Here is a 19,817-nt window from a genome sequence, read left to right as displayed (position 1 = left end):
AGATATAGCGTATCTAAGTATAATCATGCATGTTGTGGATAGCACGCATTTGTAGCCTGTATAAGTGATGTAACTGCAACATCGAGAAGCCATGTAAAGTGCGGTACGGTGTTTGAATCGTAATCATAATGCTTGATGTAACTATTATGATATATTTATTAAAGGACAAGTTCACCTTCATAAATGTAAGGATTGAGATAATGCAGCAATATTAGTAGAACACATTAGTGAATGTTTGAGGAAAATTGGACAATCGATGCAAAAGTTATGAATTTAAAAAAAATTGTGTTGGAACTGCTGGACAAGGAGACTACTACAGTTTGTGATGTCCTATGAGTATAACAGTATAAAGAAAATGTAAAGAAAATTTAATATATTTTCTTCTCTTTTTTTTTTTTTTTTTTTTGCATAATAAAAGAGCATTTGACCTGCTTCTTTCTAAAGGCAGGGGAATAATATTACCCATAACATTATGTCGGTAACGAGTCAAGGGAATGTGTACTTTTTTCAAAAGATGAATTTTTTTGAAATTCTCTTTATGATGATGATGATGAAGTCTTGTAAAGCGCCGGTATCCGCCAAGTCAGGCGCTCATGGCGCTTGCTCCAAAATAAATACATAATTCAGCTTAAATTTCATGGGTGCACCGCTTGTGATATGACAGTTAAAATAAAAAGAAATAGTTGCAGAAAGTAATTGTCTCCAAATGTGTAAACATACATTCTTACACATTGGCTAGTTTTTCAATTTGAAGAGATGGGTCTTGAGAGCTGTTTTAAAAGATTCTGTGGTAAGAGCTCTGCGGATAGACTGTGGAAGGCCATTCCATATCTTTGCAGCAGCCACGCGGAATGAACGAGCTCCCCAAGAGTTGTGTGCTCTGTGTTCCACCATGCAGCAGGTATACTTGTCTGCAGAACGTAGATTTTCTCTTGCTGGGACATATGGCCCTAGTAGATCACATATATATGATGGAGAACTGCCATTCAGTGCCTTGTACACAACCAAACTGATCTTATAAAATTTATAATAATCTTTATATTTTCCTTATATTGTACGCATGTGACATCGTACACTGCAGTAGTCTTCTCATCCAGCGGTTACTGCACGAAAACTTCAAAAAATCGTAACTTTTGAACGGATTGTCCGATTTTCCTTAAACTTTCCATGATGTGTTCTACCAGTAATGCTACATTTTCTCAATCCTATATGTTTATGAAAGTGAACTTGTCCTTTAAACGTTACTTCTACAATCTTTTTAGTGCAAACTGTGATTCTGCATGTTTTCGCTTTTAGATCACGTTCATCAGCGTTAGAAATTGTGTAATGGCAATAGTTAATTTTGGCAAAATAAAAAGCGCACTATATAAAGCCATAATGTATGAATGAATCGCTTTTTGTTCTCTCACGACGCGTACCTTAAACGAGCACCTCAGAGGATACCGACACACTTCACATTCGTTTATATCATATATATATATATATATATATATATATATATATATATATATAATGAAGAATAAACCGGTAATGCAATATTTCGCCAATATATAAGAAAGAATGGGTTTATTGAGCAACTCAACTCATTCTTTCTTATATATTGGCGAAATATTGCATTACCGGTTTATTCTTCGTTACATTGGAGCCAGTACGTGAATTCGCAACATGCATGTAACACATACAAAGAAGGAGTCTTTTTAGCATGTGAAATAAATTTGAATTTGAATTTGAGTCTCGAATACCCCCTTTATACGCCATCTGTAGTTCCAACAAGGTTTTTTGGAAAATTTTGTGAATAAAAGCCTTCTTGTCGGAACTGCAGTTGGCGTATTCGAGACTCCTTCTTAAACGTTTGGTGATAATATTCTAAGTCAAAAATTGGAAAATTCCAAGATGTAGGTCCTATATAATCATACAATATTATGTCACCGACGAGACAAGTATAGATGTTTATTCGGTATTGATATTACACTAATTATTACACTATAACGCTGACAAGCAAGGGATAACAATCGTGGGAAAGAACGAGACTTGATATACACATATTGCACTAAACTAATCTTCCTTTTAAGTTTTATGAAACCATTTATATACTGTCAAGAGCACAAAATCAGATAACTCTAATACTATGTACTAACAACGACACTAAAAGCAACCACTACCACTGTTTAAGTAGAAGGCAGGTCCTGCATAACAATAATATAACATCGTCTCGTCACAACATTCAAATAGGGTTTACGATAACATAGAAATCGACAATATCATTGTATAATTTATATGAAGTTCTATTTACAATAGAGTAAGTACACTAATTTTTATTATTTCATCTGCTCCTCGGGAGAACTTATATTAAAGTATAATGTAAGTTCTCCCGAGGATCAGATGAAATAATAAAAATTGGTTTTCTGAAACAGCGAGGACTTCAGAGTATACAATCAAGAATTTACCACTTCAATTCCAGCTATTCAACACATTAAACGTAAATACACACTGTTTTACGTTTCGATTTATTTAACGGCACTATAATCTAAACAATAAAAGACTTGTGCGAGCTTATTGGCATAAATCGCTAGGCATAATTATTATGATTATTTGGGAGAGTATTAATAATGATACATGTATCTGACATAAAGTGATCACGTAATTCAACGTAAATCACCTTCCAAATTATAATTGTACTTTACTTACCAAAAGATTACTGTGCTGTCACTGCTCACCTGAATTGATTTCGAATATCTTCTGAATCTAAATCGTAAAATATTCGTGTATGCGTTAATAATAATAGCTATGATAACTACGCGCAAGGCGCAGGGCAACATAACATTCAAAATTAAACTTGTTCAGCGAGGAACGAATACAAATTTAAAGAAATGAATGAATTCCTTTCTTGCTGCAACATATAGAATCTGATACTTCGTATATCATATATATATATACAATGTATATATATATATATATATATATATAATATATATATATATTATATGTATATGTATGCATGTATATATATAATATATATAAATTATAGATATGTATATATATATATATATATATATATATATCCCTAGTTGGCACCTTAGGGAGACATATTGGGGGGAAGTGTCTTCATTAGGGAGACAACTGGTCATTAAGGAGACAATTTTCGTGTCTCCATTGCGTAAACTGCCATTGAACATGTAATAATAAATTTGCATATAAAACAAATGGAAATGTCTTCCAAATGACCCATCTAGGAGTATATATATATATATATATATGAAGAGTTTGTTTGCAAAAACCGATAAGTCCATATTTGTCAAATGGAGATATTTGCAATTAAAGGTCAAGAAATATAAAGAGAATAATAAGAAAATTTTTGCTTCTCTTGGCCATAACTTCAAAAATATACCTTTATATGTAGTGACCAATATATCATTTAAGAGGTATTATTTTGTATTTTATGACAGAGACCGTACTTCAAAATCTTCAAAAATGGACTTATCGGTTTTTGCAAACAAACTCTTCATATATATATATATATATATATATATATATATATTTGTGTGTGTGTGTGTGTGTGTGTTAATATACATACAATGATAATTTATGTTTAGGTTAATGTGGAATAAATCTGTACAATTATTTTTGTGCATGCTATTAGGGACAACATTGCAGTTCTGTTTATGAGAGATAGAAATCTGCGTTCATGCATTTATACATGAAAACATATCGAGGTGAATTAGTGATGAAAATAATCATTGTTTGAACCTTAAAATCTGATATGCACAATGTACATATATTGTCTCCCGTTTCAGCGGTATTGCTCCTTAAAGGGAAGATAAACCCCAAGAACAATGTGGATTGAGTGAAAGCAGCAACATTAGTAGAACACATCAGTGAAAGTTTGAAGAAAATCGGACAATCGATGCAAAAGTTATGAATTTTTAAAGTTTTGATGTTGGAACTGCTGGATGAGGAGACTACTAGAGGTTATGACGTATGAGTGGACTACAATATCAAGAAAATATAAAGAAAATACTACAAAAATCCATTTTTCATGAAAATTACAAATTCCATCAACTTGATATTGACATATGTTAAGGGTAGCAATTATTCCCCCTGCTTTCTGAAAGCGGTTGGTCCACTGCTCATTCATAATTCTAGAAAAGTGAATTTTTGTTGAATATCCTTTATATTTTCTTTGTATTGTTGTCCACTCATACGTCATATCCTCTAGTAGTCTCCTCATCCAGCGGTTCCAACGCCAAAACTTTAAAAATTCATAACTTTTGCATCGATTGTCCGATTTTTCTCAAACTTTCACTGATGTGTTCTACTAATATTGCTGCTTTCACTCAATCCACATTGCTCTTTGGGTTTACCTTCCCTTTAAGGTTCACCAGTACAATTTAGCTACATGATTATGGCGCATCTATCTTTATAGATGTCGTCAATGTACCTGTATTAGGATAACCTGAACATTCAGTAAAGTAATTATCATGAAAATTCCGAAATTTTGAAAACATCACCACCACCACCACCACCCCCTACACACACACACACACACACACACACACACACACACACACATACACACACACACATGCACACATCAGGTACATGATGCATTGAGGAATTAGACTGAGTATCACGGTCAGTAAAAGTCCCATACTTAACGCACATTAGACATCAAAATACAAGCACATGTTGACATGCTCGATGTAGGCCTGCACAATCACCAGCAACAAAGAGACATAATAATATCAATCATTCAAAATATCACATACCATCCTATATATTACTCAGAACACAGAAAAATACACAATTTGTATATCATGAAAAGAAATTATATGCCTGTATATTCCGAGCACTCGCATTTTCTCTTTTCTTGTCTATCACCTCCATTGTGTCCTCTCATGTAATTTTTTTATTTTTCCTTATTTTGATAGCTTTCTTTCTTCCTGTAATTATGTTTACACCGGACCTTTGAGAGGAGGAGAGCAGTGGATCGGGGGGGGGGGAGGGAAGTGCAACGGACGCCCCCTTAAATTTTCTTTAAAACAAAAATCAAAAGAAAGGAAATTGAAAGGGGGCACCCCCTCCCCTTAAATTTTCGATTGTAGCGGCAGCACTGTGTTTGATGTTTTTGTTTGTTTGTTGTTGTCGATTTTGTGTGTTTTTGTTTCTGTTTTTGTTTTGTTTGTTTGTTTGCTTTTTTTTTTTTTTTTTGCTTGTCAGCCAATTAAACCCGGAAGTGGCACGAGAAACAGGCGGGCAAAAAAGTGGCACCAGAAATATTTTTGCTCCCTTCCCCTGCCTCCCCCCCCCCCCCCCCTTATACGGTATTCATGGATCCACCACTGGCTAGAGAGAGAGGGGGAGTCAGTTCAGGGGTTGATTATTTCTATTTCGACATTTAGAGGATTTACAGGATTTCATTACAGGAATCCATCCTATTCTGAAAGTAATGGAAGTCTCACACGTGATCTGTCAAAAAAAATGAAATAAATAAAGATAGAGATAATAGAGAAATAAAACAAGCGAAAAATAATGACATTCAATCGTATAGTAATGATACGTTTCTAAGTAAGCCTAATATAATCATTCGGCAGTAGCTTTATAAATCAAAGCAAAGTCAAAGAGTGAATGCAGAGCGGCACAGCTACTGGGAAAGGCACTGCGAGAATACGGTCCAGTAAAGCAGTCACTGTGTGCACTGGCGTAGCCAGGGGGGGGGGGGGGGGGCGATGGGGGCGGTCGCCCCCCCCCCCCCCCCCCTAAGATTTGGACCGGGGATTTGGGAGGCGAAAAAAAAAATGCGTGTATACTGTATGCATGCACATGAAGCGGGTCTCCTTTGCAACCTTTCAGTCATCAAATAAGATATTTTTTTTTTTAATATTTCACTCGAAGTGTGCACCAGATCGTTGAATTTCAATTCAAAATATGCAAAATCTCTCGTGCTTCGGAGGGGGTATCCCCCTCCCAAACCCTCCCCCTCTGTGCCTCTTTCCCTAGCTTCATACACTTTTTAGATTTACACACACAAAAAAAATTATGAATAATTCTGAGTGCACAAGACTTATCACTTATATTCCGAAAATTCAAGGTTCCCTCATGTATAAGGGGAATTTCCCCTTTTAATCGACCCTTTCCTCCCTCAGTCCCCCCCCATCCGTTTTTTTTTTTTTTCCTTTGGTGATTTCCCAATAATGTTGATTCCATCAAATATGCGTAAACGAGATATCTCAATTTCAACCTTAAAAAGGCAAAAGCTCCATCGGAAGGGAAGGGTGGAGATAACACTCGCCCACGCCTTCTCCCTTCTCTCCCCCCCCCCCCCCCTCCGCCATGCATAGAAGTAGACTGTGGCTATACCCAGATCGCTTTATTTCAATTCTAAAAACGCAAAAGCTCCGCGAGCGGGAGGGAGGATCCCTCTTCCCCTAAGCTCTACCTCACTAGACTTTATACATACACACAGATGGTGCACATTCGGAATAAAAGCTAAATTCCGTGATTTTAACACTTATGAAAAAGTATTGCACCAAAAATTTGCACCAGATCGCTGAATTTCAGGTCTTAAAACGCAAAATCACCTTCTTGTGGGAGGGGATATGCCCCTATCTACACCCTCGTGTGCATGCTTTTTCTGTTTCATTGCTGAACTGCAGACAGCGTTCATGATATTCAGTGTAAGAATTAATACAACAAGATTATTTAAATGATACCATTTTATAGGCAAATTGTTCAATAATAATCTACACTAAAATATACTGCAACCTTAAACAAGTGGGACTGTTTCAACTCGTTAAAACGCGCAAAAACATGCATCAAATTGCACCATTTGCGACATCAAAATGCAAAAAGTTCTCACCGCGGGAGGGGGGACACCCCCCTCCCACACCCTCCCCTCCCCCTTCGCTCGCTCGGCTCGCTCGGGTTCAGTCGCGTTCATGATATTCAGTGAAAAGAATCAATACAAGAAGATTATTTAAATGATACCATTTTATAGGTAAATTGTTCAATAATAATCTACATCAAAATATACTGCTATACCTTAAACAAGTGGGACTGTTTCACGTCGATAAAACGCGAAAAAACATGCATCAAAATGCACCATTTACAACATCAAAATGCAAATAGTTCTCACCGTGGGAGGGGGGACACCCCCCTCCCACACCCTCCCCTCCCCCCTCGCTCGCTCCGCTCGCTCGGGTTCAGTCGCGTTCATGATATTCAGTGAAAAGAATTAATACAAGAAGTATATTTGAATTATACCATTTTATAGGCAAATTGTGTTCAATAATAATCTACACTAAAATATACTGCAACCTTAAACAAGTGGGACTGTTTCAACTCGTTAAAACACGCAAAAACATGCATCAAATCGCACCATTTGCGACATCAAAATGCAAAAAGTTCTCACCGCGGGAGGGGGGACACCCCCCTCCCACACCCTCCCCTCCACCGTCGCTCGCTCCGCTCGCTCGGGTTCAGTCGCGTTTATGATATTCAGTGAAAAGAATGAATACAAGAAGTGTATTTGAATTATACCATTTTATAGGCAAATAATAAATTGTTCAATAATAATCTACACTCAAATATACCTTAAACAAGTGGGACTGTTTCACGTCGATAAAACGCGCAAAAACATGCATCAAATTGCACCATTTGCAACATCAAAATGCAAAAAGTTCTTACTGTGGGAGGGGGGACACCCCCCTCCCACACCCTCCCCTCCCCCCTCGCTCGCTCCGCTCGCTCGGGTTCAGTCGCGTTCATGATATTCAGTAAAAAGAATTAATACAAGAAGATTATTTAAATGATACCATTTTATAGGCAAATTGTTCAATAATAATCTACATAAAAATATACTGCTACCAAACAAGTGGGACTGATTCGCGTCGATAAAACGCGCAAAAACATGCATCAAATTGCACCATTTACAACATCAAAATGCAAATAGTTCTCACCGTGGGAGGGGGGACACCCCCTCCCACACCCTCCCCTCCCCCCTCGCTCGCTCCGCTCGCTCGGGTTCAGTCGCGTTCATGATATTCAGTGAAAAGAATTAATACAAGAAGTATATTTGAATTATACCATTTTATAGGCAAATTGTTCAATAATAATCTACACTCAAATATACTGCTATACCTTAAACAAGTGGGACTGTTTCACGTCGATAAAACGCGCAAAAACATGCATCAAATTGCACCATTTGCAACATCAAAATGCAAAAAGTTCTTACCGTGGGAGGGGGGACACCCCCCTCCCACACCCTCCCCTCCCCCCTCCCCCTCGCTCGCTCCGCTCGCTCGGGTTCAGTCGCGTTCATGATATTCAGTGAGAAGAATTAATACAAGAAGTGTATTTAAATGATACCATTTTATAGGCAAATTGTTCAATAATAATCTACACTCAAATATACTGCTATACCTTAAACAAGTGGGACTGTTTCACGTCGATAAAACGCGCAAAAACATGCATCAAATTGCACCATTTGCAACATCAAAATGCAAAAAGTTCTTACTGTGGGAGGGGGGACACCCCCCCTCCCACACCCACCCCTCCCCCCTCGCTCGCTCCGCTCGCTTGGGTTCAGTCGCGTTCATGATATTCAGTGAGAAGAATTAATACAAGAAGTGTATTTAAATGATACCATTTTATAGGCAAATTGTTCAATAATAATCTACACTCGAATATACTGCTATACCTTAAACAAGTGGGACTGTTTCACGTCGATAAAACGCGCGAAAACATGCATCAAATTGCACCATTTGCAACATTAAAATGCAAAAAGTTCTTACCGTGGGAGTAACCCTCCCACACCCTCCCCTCCCCCCTCGCTCGCTCCGCTCGCTCGGGTTCAGTCACGTTCATGATATTCAGTGAGAAGAATTAATACAAGAAGTGTATTTAAATGATACCATTTTATAGGCAAATTGTTCAATAATAATCTACACTCAAATATACTGCTATACCTTAAACAAGTGGGACTGTTTCACGTCGATAAAACGCGCAAAAACATGCATCAAATTGCACCATTTGCAACATCAAAATGCAAAAAGTTCTTACTGTGGGAGGGGGGACACCCCCCCCCCCCTCCCACACCCACCCCTCCCCCCTCGCTCGCTCCGCTCGCTTGGGTTCAGTCGCGTTCATGATATTCAGTGAGAAGAATTAATACAAGAAGTGTATTTAAATGATACCATTTTATAGGCAAATTGTTCAATAATAATCTACACTCGAATATACTGCTATACCTTAAACAAGTGGGACTGTTTCACGTCGATAAAACGCGCGAAAACATGCATCAAATTGCACCATTTGCAACATTAAAATGCAAAAAGTTCTTACCGTGGGAGTAACCCTCCCACACCCTCCCCTCCCCCCTCGTTCGCTCCGCTCGCTCGGGTTCAGTCGCGTTCATGATATTCAGTGAGAAGAATTAATACAAGAAGTGTATTTAAATGGTACCATTTTATAGGCAAATTGTTCAATAATAATCTACACTCAAATATACTGCTACCTTAAACAAGTGGGATTGTTTCACGTCGATAAAACGCGCAAAAACATGCATCAAATTGCACAACATCAAAATGCACAAAGTTCTTACCGTGGGAGGGGGGACACCCCCCTCCCACACCCTCCCCCCCTCGCTCGCTCCGCTCGCTCGGGCTCGGTCGCTTCGCTCCCTCGCAGACTAACCGCCCCCCCCTAAGATGAAATCCTGGCTACGCCGTTGACTGTGTGACCAGCGCAAGAAATGGGATAGTGCTTGAAGTGGCCCCAAATTATGCTGAATTTCCATGGAATTATGTCACATCATGTCAACCAATATTGTGGTGCTTGATGAGCTGAAGAGCAAAACAAAAACAAAACAAAACAAAAACCAGTTCTCATTTTTTTTTTCGCGGGGGGGGGGGGGCTACGAATTAATAATAATGATATCTAATGTACTTTACTATAATTGTATAATAATTGTGATGCCAAATCGCTTTATGGTTCCCAATATGGTGGGGCCCAACCGTCCTTGCATTTTTTGCTACAAATTGTGGTGCCCATTCAGCTGACAAGCAAAAAAAAAAAAAAAAAAAAAAGGTTCTCACATTTTTACTGTGGCACTCAATCGGCAAAACACACACACACACACACACACACACAAAACCAAAAAACAGGTCTTCAGAACTTTTTACAGTCAATCAATTTTGTCGACAAATCAACTGACAAACTAATAAAGAAACAAAAAAGAAAGGTACCACAGTACGCAAAATGCCTACAAATTTCCATTCTCTAGCAATTATGCTACAGTTATGCTAAAGATAGACAAATCGTGCCTAACGCTAGATGCTGGAACGTCTAAAATTATGGCAGAAAGCGTGACCAACTCTGGCAACATAGCCGTGAGAGTCCTACAGTGCCGTACGTGCCGCACTGGGATACAGAGCCTGAGCACAGAAAGAAGGCTGTCGTAATGCAAGTGTTGATCAACACGCTCTGTCGTAATGTGACGAGCGCCCTCTAAAGTTCAACGCGTGAAAAACTAGCACCTCCCTGTGGTGACTTTTTTTTTTTTCTGTGCGACACTATTCAGTAAACAGCATCTGACACTCCTCACTGAGCCATCAATGTCCAATGTGACATTTTGATGTACAAAAGTGAAGAAACAGCAGCAGCAAAAATATGTCTGACCCAGCCAACGAAAATGATAATTTCATTGAGGTTAAAGGCACACAACGGATTCTGTATTAGAGTCGATGTGGTTCCTTTGCAGGCCCATTGGGCCTGTAATAACAAATGTTCAGAGCTCTCTCAATCCGTTTTCTCTTATTAAAACATCGACAAAATCAGCCCATTATGTAATTGTTACAAATTGATAAACAGGCTTATGTTGTTTGCTAAATCCGCAAAATCCCAAAGAATTTTAATCCAAAAGAATTTTGATTCTACAAATATCAATGCAGGCACGTATGCCCATATACTTTCCAAGGCACATTCGTCTTTATCCTGTTTTGTACTAATAAAATGGGTCATGGGAGAGTCATCATACATGAAAACATTCAGAAGAATATAAACTGAAAATCCAAGTTTTCCTCCTTACTAAGAAGCGGAGTTAGCACATTTTGGAAATTAAAGGAACTCTTCATATACCTTATATAGACACCGCCTATACCAATTAAGAGTTAAGAATACAAAAAAAAAGAAGAAGAAGAAGAAGAAGATATCATCAGAGAAAAATAATTTCTTTTCGATGATACTTGATACTTACCAAGAATATTTAGACGAAAAAAAATAAAATTATCACACAACATCTAATCATTTTCTGAGATTTTCAACATCTTTATTCTCATTATTATCTCAAATCCGGTTGACCCCATGTCTGTTTAATCCCTGCATAGGTGTTAGATATAGAAGAATGCTATTTTATCAATTAAAGATTTTCGAGAAAGAGAGATGTGTATGTATTGTAAAGGACAGAGAGAAAACGCATTATTGTTCGATAGGCACCTACACAGTGAAGTCTACAGAAACCAAGATTAGCACCAGTAGGCAGTACAGCTAGTAGGCCTACAAAATTCATTTCCATCACTTATCATTTTGTGGTACTCGTTGCACAATTAAGATGACCCTACCATGGAAATTTCAAATACAAACAAGCAGATATACTCAGTAGATGCAGCAATTAAGTGAACAAACAAAGAAACAAGCAATATATTATTCTGGCCAGATCGAGAGGGGCTGTTTTGTACTCCCTCTGCCGTCCCCCTTTCCCAGCTACCCCTCTACCATTGGAAGAAGATGAAGGCGAGTTTCCAACCTTGCGTAAGTTCTGTATTGATCGATCACCTGATAGAGATAGATCGCCCTTGCTCCTTTGTGTGGTGCGATCGTCGGTAGATCACCTGATTCTCAGGGCTGAGGAATTTATACGGAAAGAAAATCAGTACAATACGGCATTTTTGTGATAGGACGTATTCAGTTTAAGTCTCCACTGATTTTGAACCATCAAGATAAGAAACATTTGTCAGAAATCCGATGACATTTTAAAAGGGTTTGAGGCGCAACACTTACAGTGCCTTTTGATGCAGTTTCTCTCCTTCTAGGTCCACTACACGCAGGCGCAAGACCTGGGAGGGCAAAGTTCACAGTGATCGGTCTGTGTTATCGATACAAGCGCACATGCCGACAAGGCGTGTTCCTGTTTGTCTTCACCCTCTACCAGCGAAGCGGAAGACCCACTAACAACCGTCCCGTCGCCGCGTAGGTCGGGGTAGATACTCGGGTCCGTAAGCCTTGCTACCCAACTCTCATATCACTCTGCTGTGTACCTGTGTGTGTACCACCACGACACCCCACCACCACTGCCCTGGCTCCAAACGTCTTGCACCGATCCCATAACGGCCCAAGTAGAGAAGAGGATATCCGCTGCTCGAGCTGTCGCCTCACCTCCTCCTTGCATCACCAGTGACCTCCTCCTCGGACACGGTAAATTTAAGTAAAATTTAGACTCTACCGTGGTATAGATTCAGACGGCCAATATCAATCTTTCCAGCTTTTTAGGTAGGCCTGCGCTAGGTGGCAGAATACCGTTCACTCGACCAGTAGGCCCTAGCTAGGCCCTATTTGTAGCAAACGTTAACCGTTAGAGGTCACTGTTTTACGTTACTCGTTAGACGTTGCAATTCTCCTGTAACGTTAGATCTAATTCATTGTAGAGGATCTAACTCTACGCTTATAAGTTATAGGCTGTATTCACCTGTCGGTAATCGTGTAGAAATGCCCTGTCTTGTTGGGCCTCTGGACGAATGTTCTGTCAGTGTTTATAGTGCCGGCCTAACCACAGCAGCGACCCCATACGGACAAATACGTACCGTAAAGGGTTACAGCGCCCCGCGACGGGGTTAGTGCCGGCCCTACATTACATTACATTACATTAGTAGTGTCCACCTGTTACATAAGTTACATTTAATAGTGTCCACCTGTTACATTACATTAAACCGTCCAGACATTGTTAATAAGGCTATCGACTAAGTAGACTCTGTCGTATGATGTAACGCCTAACGGTACATTCTCATTTTCGCATGATTTTAGAGTTCTATCATTGTAAATTGGCCAAAATTTCTAACGCTGTTTCATGTTAGTATGACATTTATTGGATGGCTATGAGTGGGATACCAGGGAATATTGCACGAGTTAGGGCCAATATTGCACGAATCGAAGATGAGTGCAATATTGACTCTTAACGAGTGCAACATTCCCTGGTATTCCATGAATCAAGACCATCCAATATAATTATTATCATCTATACAATCAAGTAGAGCAACCATGAACTGCACAAAATTACCCAGCTTCTATAATATGTACTCGTCTTTGAAGTTGACTCGGCAGTCCCATCCCACTGCATATGAAACAAACAACTAGCAAGATGTTTGCGCGCTTGTGAAAAATGTAACAAAATGACGCGCACTAGTAGCAAGCGTTTGCGCATTCAGCAAGCGCTCGCACAATAAACGAGACAGAATTGAATATGGTGTGATCTTGAATGGCAAGTAACAACGGTAGCCTATCATGGGGAATTAATACGTTGGTCTATGCGATTCATTCAATATGCTCTGATATTGAACGGTAAAAATTGAGCGGACTACAATTTTTTACAGTTTTTAATGCGGCGCTAAAACGTCCTATATAGATGAGAATAAATGATCTTAACACATAGGATAGGGCTGCATATCTACTTTAGACTGGTGAACAAGACAAGAGGCCACCGAACAAGAGGCAGATTTATCGGTCTAACGTTATAATTCGTATTAAGCAGCCTGCTACTGTCACCGACTATTGTATGTAGTCTTATAGGGACTGTACAGTTCTTGTTGAAGTAGGGATTCCTGTTTTGAACATTCCTATAAGTGTTGTAGTAAGTGACATAACTGAGAAACCTCTTATGAAATATGAAAGAGCATCTGCAGGCAGGTGGTGGTCAGGTGATGGTGATGGTGGGTTACATTGTCATCGAGGAAAGCCACTTCAGTGTTTTCATCACTGCTTTGCTTTGCCACATGTAGTTCTGTAATTGTAGGGAAATATGATGTCAGTTTTAACTTTTAACCACAATACTAAAGCTATAAAAAAAAAAAAAAATGTATACAGTATGTTACTACTACAAACGGAAGTGAAATTGACAAACTGGATCACTTCAAATCTCACTCAAGACTCACATTTTTCACCAGGCATTCAATTGCTAACTTTCTTGGAGGAATCTGCACCTTTAAATATTTCTACAACAAATAAAATAGCACTAGATGGTCTATACAAATGCTGTGGATCATCATCATCATCAAGTGATAGCCAGAGAGATAATGATTTGTTCTTTGCAGTGAAAAGTAGGCACATAAAAGGTAAAAAATTAATAATGCTGCTGTAGAATGTATTCTTATGATGATATGTGTAATAATGTGCATACAATTTGTAGATTTAACCCGTTGAGGACGAGTACCGAGTATACTCGGGCAAGTGTCTATGGGAAATGCGTGTTGTAGCAAAATCAATCCATCCTCAACGGAATAAAATAATAATTCCTTGTAACATTTGTCATTGTATGCTGTATCCAATGAAAGTAAAGCGGAACTGAGGTTGATGAAAATATTGACAAAAGGCATTTGATCTTACTATTTAATATTTTTTTTCCTTTTTATTTTCTCTTTTTGTTGGTGTTTTCCTTACTGGATGGCAGGTCAAGCACAGAAATGGGGAAAGGAGCCAATCAACAGGGCAACGGAGAGCTGCACAGTACCCCTCCTGCCTCCAAGAGATTTCTTGGTGAACTCACCTGGGAGGAAGTTAGAAAGCATGATGGGAAGGAGGTGAAAGACAAGTGGCTGGTCATCGACAATCAAGTGTATGATATCACACGGTGGAGCAGGAGGCATCCAGGGGGGTACAAGGTCATCACTCATTATGCAGGACAAGACGCAACAGTAAGTCCAGTCCATTAACTTTGCTCAGATATCTTCTGGGCAGTGTGTTTTGTGTTTGTGCTGCATGATTTATGTAGTTGGAGGGAGTAAAAGGTAGAGATATTAAAGGTCCTGTTTAACTTGGGAACAGTGATTTAAAAAATTTACAAGATATGACATTTAATGCATATATGTGTAGGTCTGTTGTGCCACAAAATATCCCATCATATAAAATTTTCGCGATAAAGCCTAAAATATAAGGAGATATCTGTATTTTTCTCAATAAACCGTAGCTGTAGACAGTTTAATCTGGAAACATTTTTATTTTATCTATTGTTCACATTGTGTACTGTCTAACAATACTTAACATTGATTTTACCGATTCAAATTTTTACAGTGTTGTTTCTATCCCAAACTCACATTTTAGAACTATGTTTAAAAAGCAGTAATGCTTTAGTCTGCAAATGGTACATTATGCCTTTAAACCTTAAAATTGTCACTGCATTAGATCGATTTAGTAAAAATCCATCTTTGTTTTGATATTTTTGATATTGCCAGTATTTTGTGTTCCTCAATGCTATTATAAGATGAAGAGGTCTTGAGGAATTTGACAATAAGTTGTTATTAAATTGATTGATGGAGAAGGAGAAAAGACCTCACAAGGATGAAAGTAGATCATCATGGTCACATCTTGGGGATCAGTTTGGATGTACTACTTAGTAACATATTGTATGTGTTGTTTGAAGGTTTGCATGGTGAAGTTAATTAGGAAGAAAGATTTGCAGTGACACCATGTGTATGTAGTCCTTAGCCGGATCGTTGTTTGGCAGAAGAGCCTAGAAAGAGGAGAAACGAAGAGGGAAGCGACATATGGGGGTTGTGAGGAGGGCAAAAAGTGAAGAGTGGGAGACAGTAATGGGCTAGAAGTTGAAGTTGCACTAGTGGAGACGGTAGAGAAAGGAACACAGAGAGTGGTAAGGAAGAATAGTGTGAGAATCAAGTAAGATGTTCGGACATCATTAGAAGGGGAAAGATGAAATAGAAGGGAAGAGGAAGAGGAAGGAGTTGAATGTTGGAGAATCATGGAGATAGGGGAGAACTGTGAAGATTCATGAAACCAAGAGGAGAACGAAGTCGGCGAACAGTGTGGCTATGGAATGCGAATCAATGGAGAAAGGACGAATAAGCCCTCGAAGGAGGGGTAAGTAGAGGAGAGATGAGAATATGTGGAGAGAAGGGAGAGAGAGAGAGAGGGGCAATGAAAAGAAGAAGAAAAGAACAAATTGAAATTCAAGACGTAAATTAGAGGGAGCTAGTGTGGATCCTATAATTAAATGCTGCGGAGGAGAAAAAAAAATGGAGAGGAAATTGATAACAGTTAAATCTTGAAAAGGTTCCTGTGGGAGAAATGCAAAAATAAGAAATTAAAATAAGGTTAAAGTGTAGACCTGAGGAAAGAAGACAAGAGAAATAACCTGTAAAGAAATGTGTAAATTAAAAGTAGTGGTCCTGAAAAGGACCGTTGGGTTGTATGGAAGGAAGAAATAAAAAGAAAAAGAAGAAAGAAGAGAACAGAACAGAAAAGAAAAGATAAGTAGTATAGAAACATACAAAAGTGTAAGAGAGAGAGAGAGGAAAGAGAAATGAAACACTGAGTAAAGGTGCTAGTGAAAGTAGAGCAAGAAGACTAGTTATAAGAATAACTAGGAGAACCGAGGAACTTGACATTTCAGGAAGGTTGACTGTCCTTTGTCAGAAGTGAAGCGTGATCTGAGAAGAGGCGGGCTATATATGGAGAATGCGGACCTAGATGGAAGAGGTCGGTCGAGGCGGGCTCGCAGGCGGGCTCGCAGGCGGGCTGAGCGTCGCCTGTTGGTGGAGTGTTGTGGTCGTTGATGCGTTCTATTGTTCTTGGAGTGTGTTGATGGCGGAGTACATCTGTGAGGGCTAACTTGGCCATTAGTAGGTCGTGGCCGGAGATTTGAGTCCGGGTTAGTAGATGGGGTGGACGCCGGTGGTGTGGTCTTTTGTCTGTTTCTATGCTACTTATCTTTTCTTTTCTGTTCTGTTCTGTTCTGTTCTCTTCTTTCTTCTTTTTCTTTTTATTTCTTCCTTCCATACAACCCAATGGTCCTTTTCAGGACCACTACTTTTAATTTACACATTTCTTTACAGGTTATTTCTCTTGTCTTCTCTCCTCAGGTCTACACTTTAACCTTATTTTAATTTCTTATTTTTGCATTTCTCCCACAGGAACCTTTTCAGGATGTAACTGTTATCAATTTCCTCTCCATTTTTGTCCCCGCCGAACGAGTTCGAGCAGGGGACTATGAAACGGGCTCCGTACGTGTGTGTGTCCGTGTGTCCGTCCGTCCGTCCGTCCGTCCGTGTGTCCGTCCGTGTGTCCGTGTGTGCGTCCGTGTGTGATCAAAATGTTCAAAATGCTACTCCTTCGCCATTTCTAACCCGATTTTGATTCTGTTTGCTTTATATGATAGCACTACATGGGAGCTTTGAAACTTCTATACAGAATTTCAGTTGTGACCTTTGACCTTGACCTTTGACCTATATTGTACATTTTGCTTCAAAATGCTACTCCTTCGCCATTTCTAACCCGATTTTGATTCCGTTTACCTTATATGATGGCACTAGGTGAGGGCTTCAAAACTTCTACACAGAATTTTGACCTTTGACTTCTTTGACCTTTGACCTTGATTTTTGACCTATATTGTACATTGCCTACAAAATGCTACTCCTTCGCCATTTGTAACCCGATTTTGATTCCGTTTGCTTTATGTGATGGCACTAGGTGAGGGCTTCAAAACTTCTACACAGAATTTTGACCTTTGACTTCTTTGACCTTTGACCTTGATTTTTGACCTGTATTGTACATTTTCCTACCAAATGCTACTCCCTCGCCATTTCTAACCCGATTTCGATTCCGTTTGCTTTATGTGATGGCACTAGGTGAGGGCTTCAAAACTTCTACACAGAATTTTGACCTTTGACTTCTTTGACCTTTGACCTTGATTTTTTTACCTATATTGTACATTGGCTACAAAATGCTACTCCTTCGCCATTTCTAACCCGATTTCGATTCCGTTTGCTTTATGTGATGGCACTAGGTGAGGGCTTCAAAACTTCTACATAGAATTTTGACCTTTGACCTCTTTGACCTTTGACCTTCATCTTTTTACCTATATTGTACATTTTGCTACTGAATGCTACTTCCGGCGGGGACATATATTACGCACCGCGTAATTTCTACTTTTCCTTGTTTTTTCTCCTCCGCAGCATTTAATTATAGGATCCACACTAGCTCCCTCTAATTTACGTCTTGAATTTCAATTTGTTCTTTTCTTGTTCTTTTCTTCTTCTTTTCATTGCCCCCCCCCCCCCCCCTCTCTCTCTCTCCCTTCTCTCCACATATTCTCATCTCTCCTCTACTTACCCCTCCTTCGAGGGCTTAATCACCCTTTCTCCATTGATTCGCATTCCATAGCCACACTGTTCGCCGACTTCGTTCTCCTCTTGGTTTCATGAATCTTCACTGTTCTCCCCTATCTCCATGATTCTCCAACATTCAACTCCTTCCTCTTCCTCTTCCCTTCTATTTCATCTTTCCCCTTCTAATGATGTCCGAACATCTTACTTGATTCTCACACTATTCTTCCGTACCACTCTCTGTGTTCCTTTCTCTACTGTCTCCACTAGTGCAACTTCAACTTCTAGCCCATTACTGTCTCCCACTCTTCACTTTTTGCCCTCCTCACAACCCCCATATGTCGCTTCCCTCTTCGTTTCTCCTCTTTCTAGGCTCTTCTGCCAAACAACGATCCGGCTAAGGACTACATACACATGGTGTCACCGCAAATCTTTCTTCCTAATATATTGTAGATTTCAAGTTCTTACAATTGTTCAAATTCTGTGCAATGTTTGATCCACTGCAGAGTGTGTATGTATGTTTCCCTGCCGAATGGTACATTTTTGGCCATCTATCTGTCTGTTACATGCAGGAAGCATTCACAGCCTTTCACAATGATGAGGCGTTTGTGCGGAAGTATATGAAGGCAATCCACATCGGAAAACTGCGCGATGAAGAAGTGGAGGAAAAAGACATTGTTAAAGACATGGAAGAGCTGCGGAAAACAGCTGAAAAGATGGTAAGTACACTTATAAACCAACTGTGTACATCAAAATTGCTTTCATATTAAGATACTGTTTGTATGTGCTTGATATTTTGCAATGTGTTTTGTTGTTTTTTTTTACATATATTTTTGAGAAATTTGTGACCTGATTGATTTTTATGAAATCAACAAATGGTGGAAAAGTGTTGCCGTAAATGTGTGCTTGTATCACCAGGATCCAGAAAGATGTCATCTCCTCTCCTAATGAGGAATGATTCTTTTCATCCCTTTGTCTGTCACTCTATTAACCAAATCTCAATTGTGAATTCACATGCAAAGTTGTCTTCCAACTCACACGACCCAATTCACCAACTATATATCATGAGTTCCTTCACTATGTCAAATGAAAGCAGCACCTGTCTGGAAAATGTGATCAAAAAAAAAAAAAAATGCTCATAAATGCAATATGTGCACTGTTTTTCTTTTTTGTATTCAAATTCATATTCAGCTTGCATGTTAAATTATGTAAGTGTTGAAATTTGATGTCATGCAAGATGGATATTTGTGGAATGAAGAAGAGATCAAGTGTTGTAGCATGGAAACTGAAAAAAGAAAAAAAAACAAAAACAAATGAAGTCGTTTGCATTCCATATCCCACAAATAATTTGTTAATAAATCTTTGTTAAGGATGTGTTTACTATTTAGTCCATTCTATCATACGTAACAGAGTTTAAAGGGATGGTATGGTATTGAA

At 39.0% G+C, this 19,817-nt stretch overlaps 1 protein-coding gene across 1 annotated transcript; it reads left to right on the top strand.

The window, feature by feature from the left end:
* Positions 1–12,360: 12,360 nt before the first annotated feature.
* Positions 12,361–19,099, top strand: LOC140245863 (acyl-CoA 6-desaturase-like; the record flags this gene model as incomplete). The annotated part of the gene is made up of 3 exons (XM_072325349.1): positions 12,361–12,468; positions 14,714–14,957; positions 18,953–19,099. Coding segments are annotated over exons 2-3 (378 nt in total), but the record flags the coding sequence as incomplete, so codon positions are not given.
* Between the last annotated feature and the right edge of the window lie 718 nt (positions 19,100–19,817).

Source organism: Diadema setosum, unplaced genomic scaffold (assembly GCF_964275005.1).
Source record: "Diadema setosum unplaced genomic scaffold, eeDiaSeto1 scaffold_47, whole genome shotgun sequence".
NCBI classification, from domain to species: Eukaryota; Metazoa; Echinodermata; class Echinoidea; order Diadematoida; family Diadematidae; genus Diadema; species Diadema setosum.
This window is presented reverse-complemented; position numbering and strand designations above follow the sequence as displayed.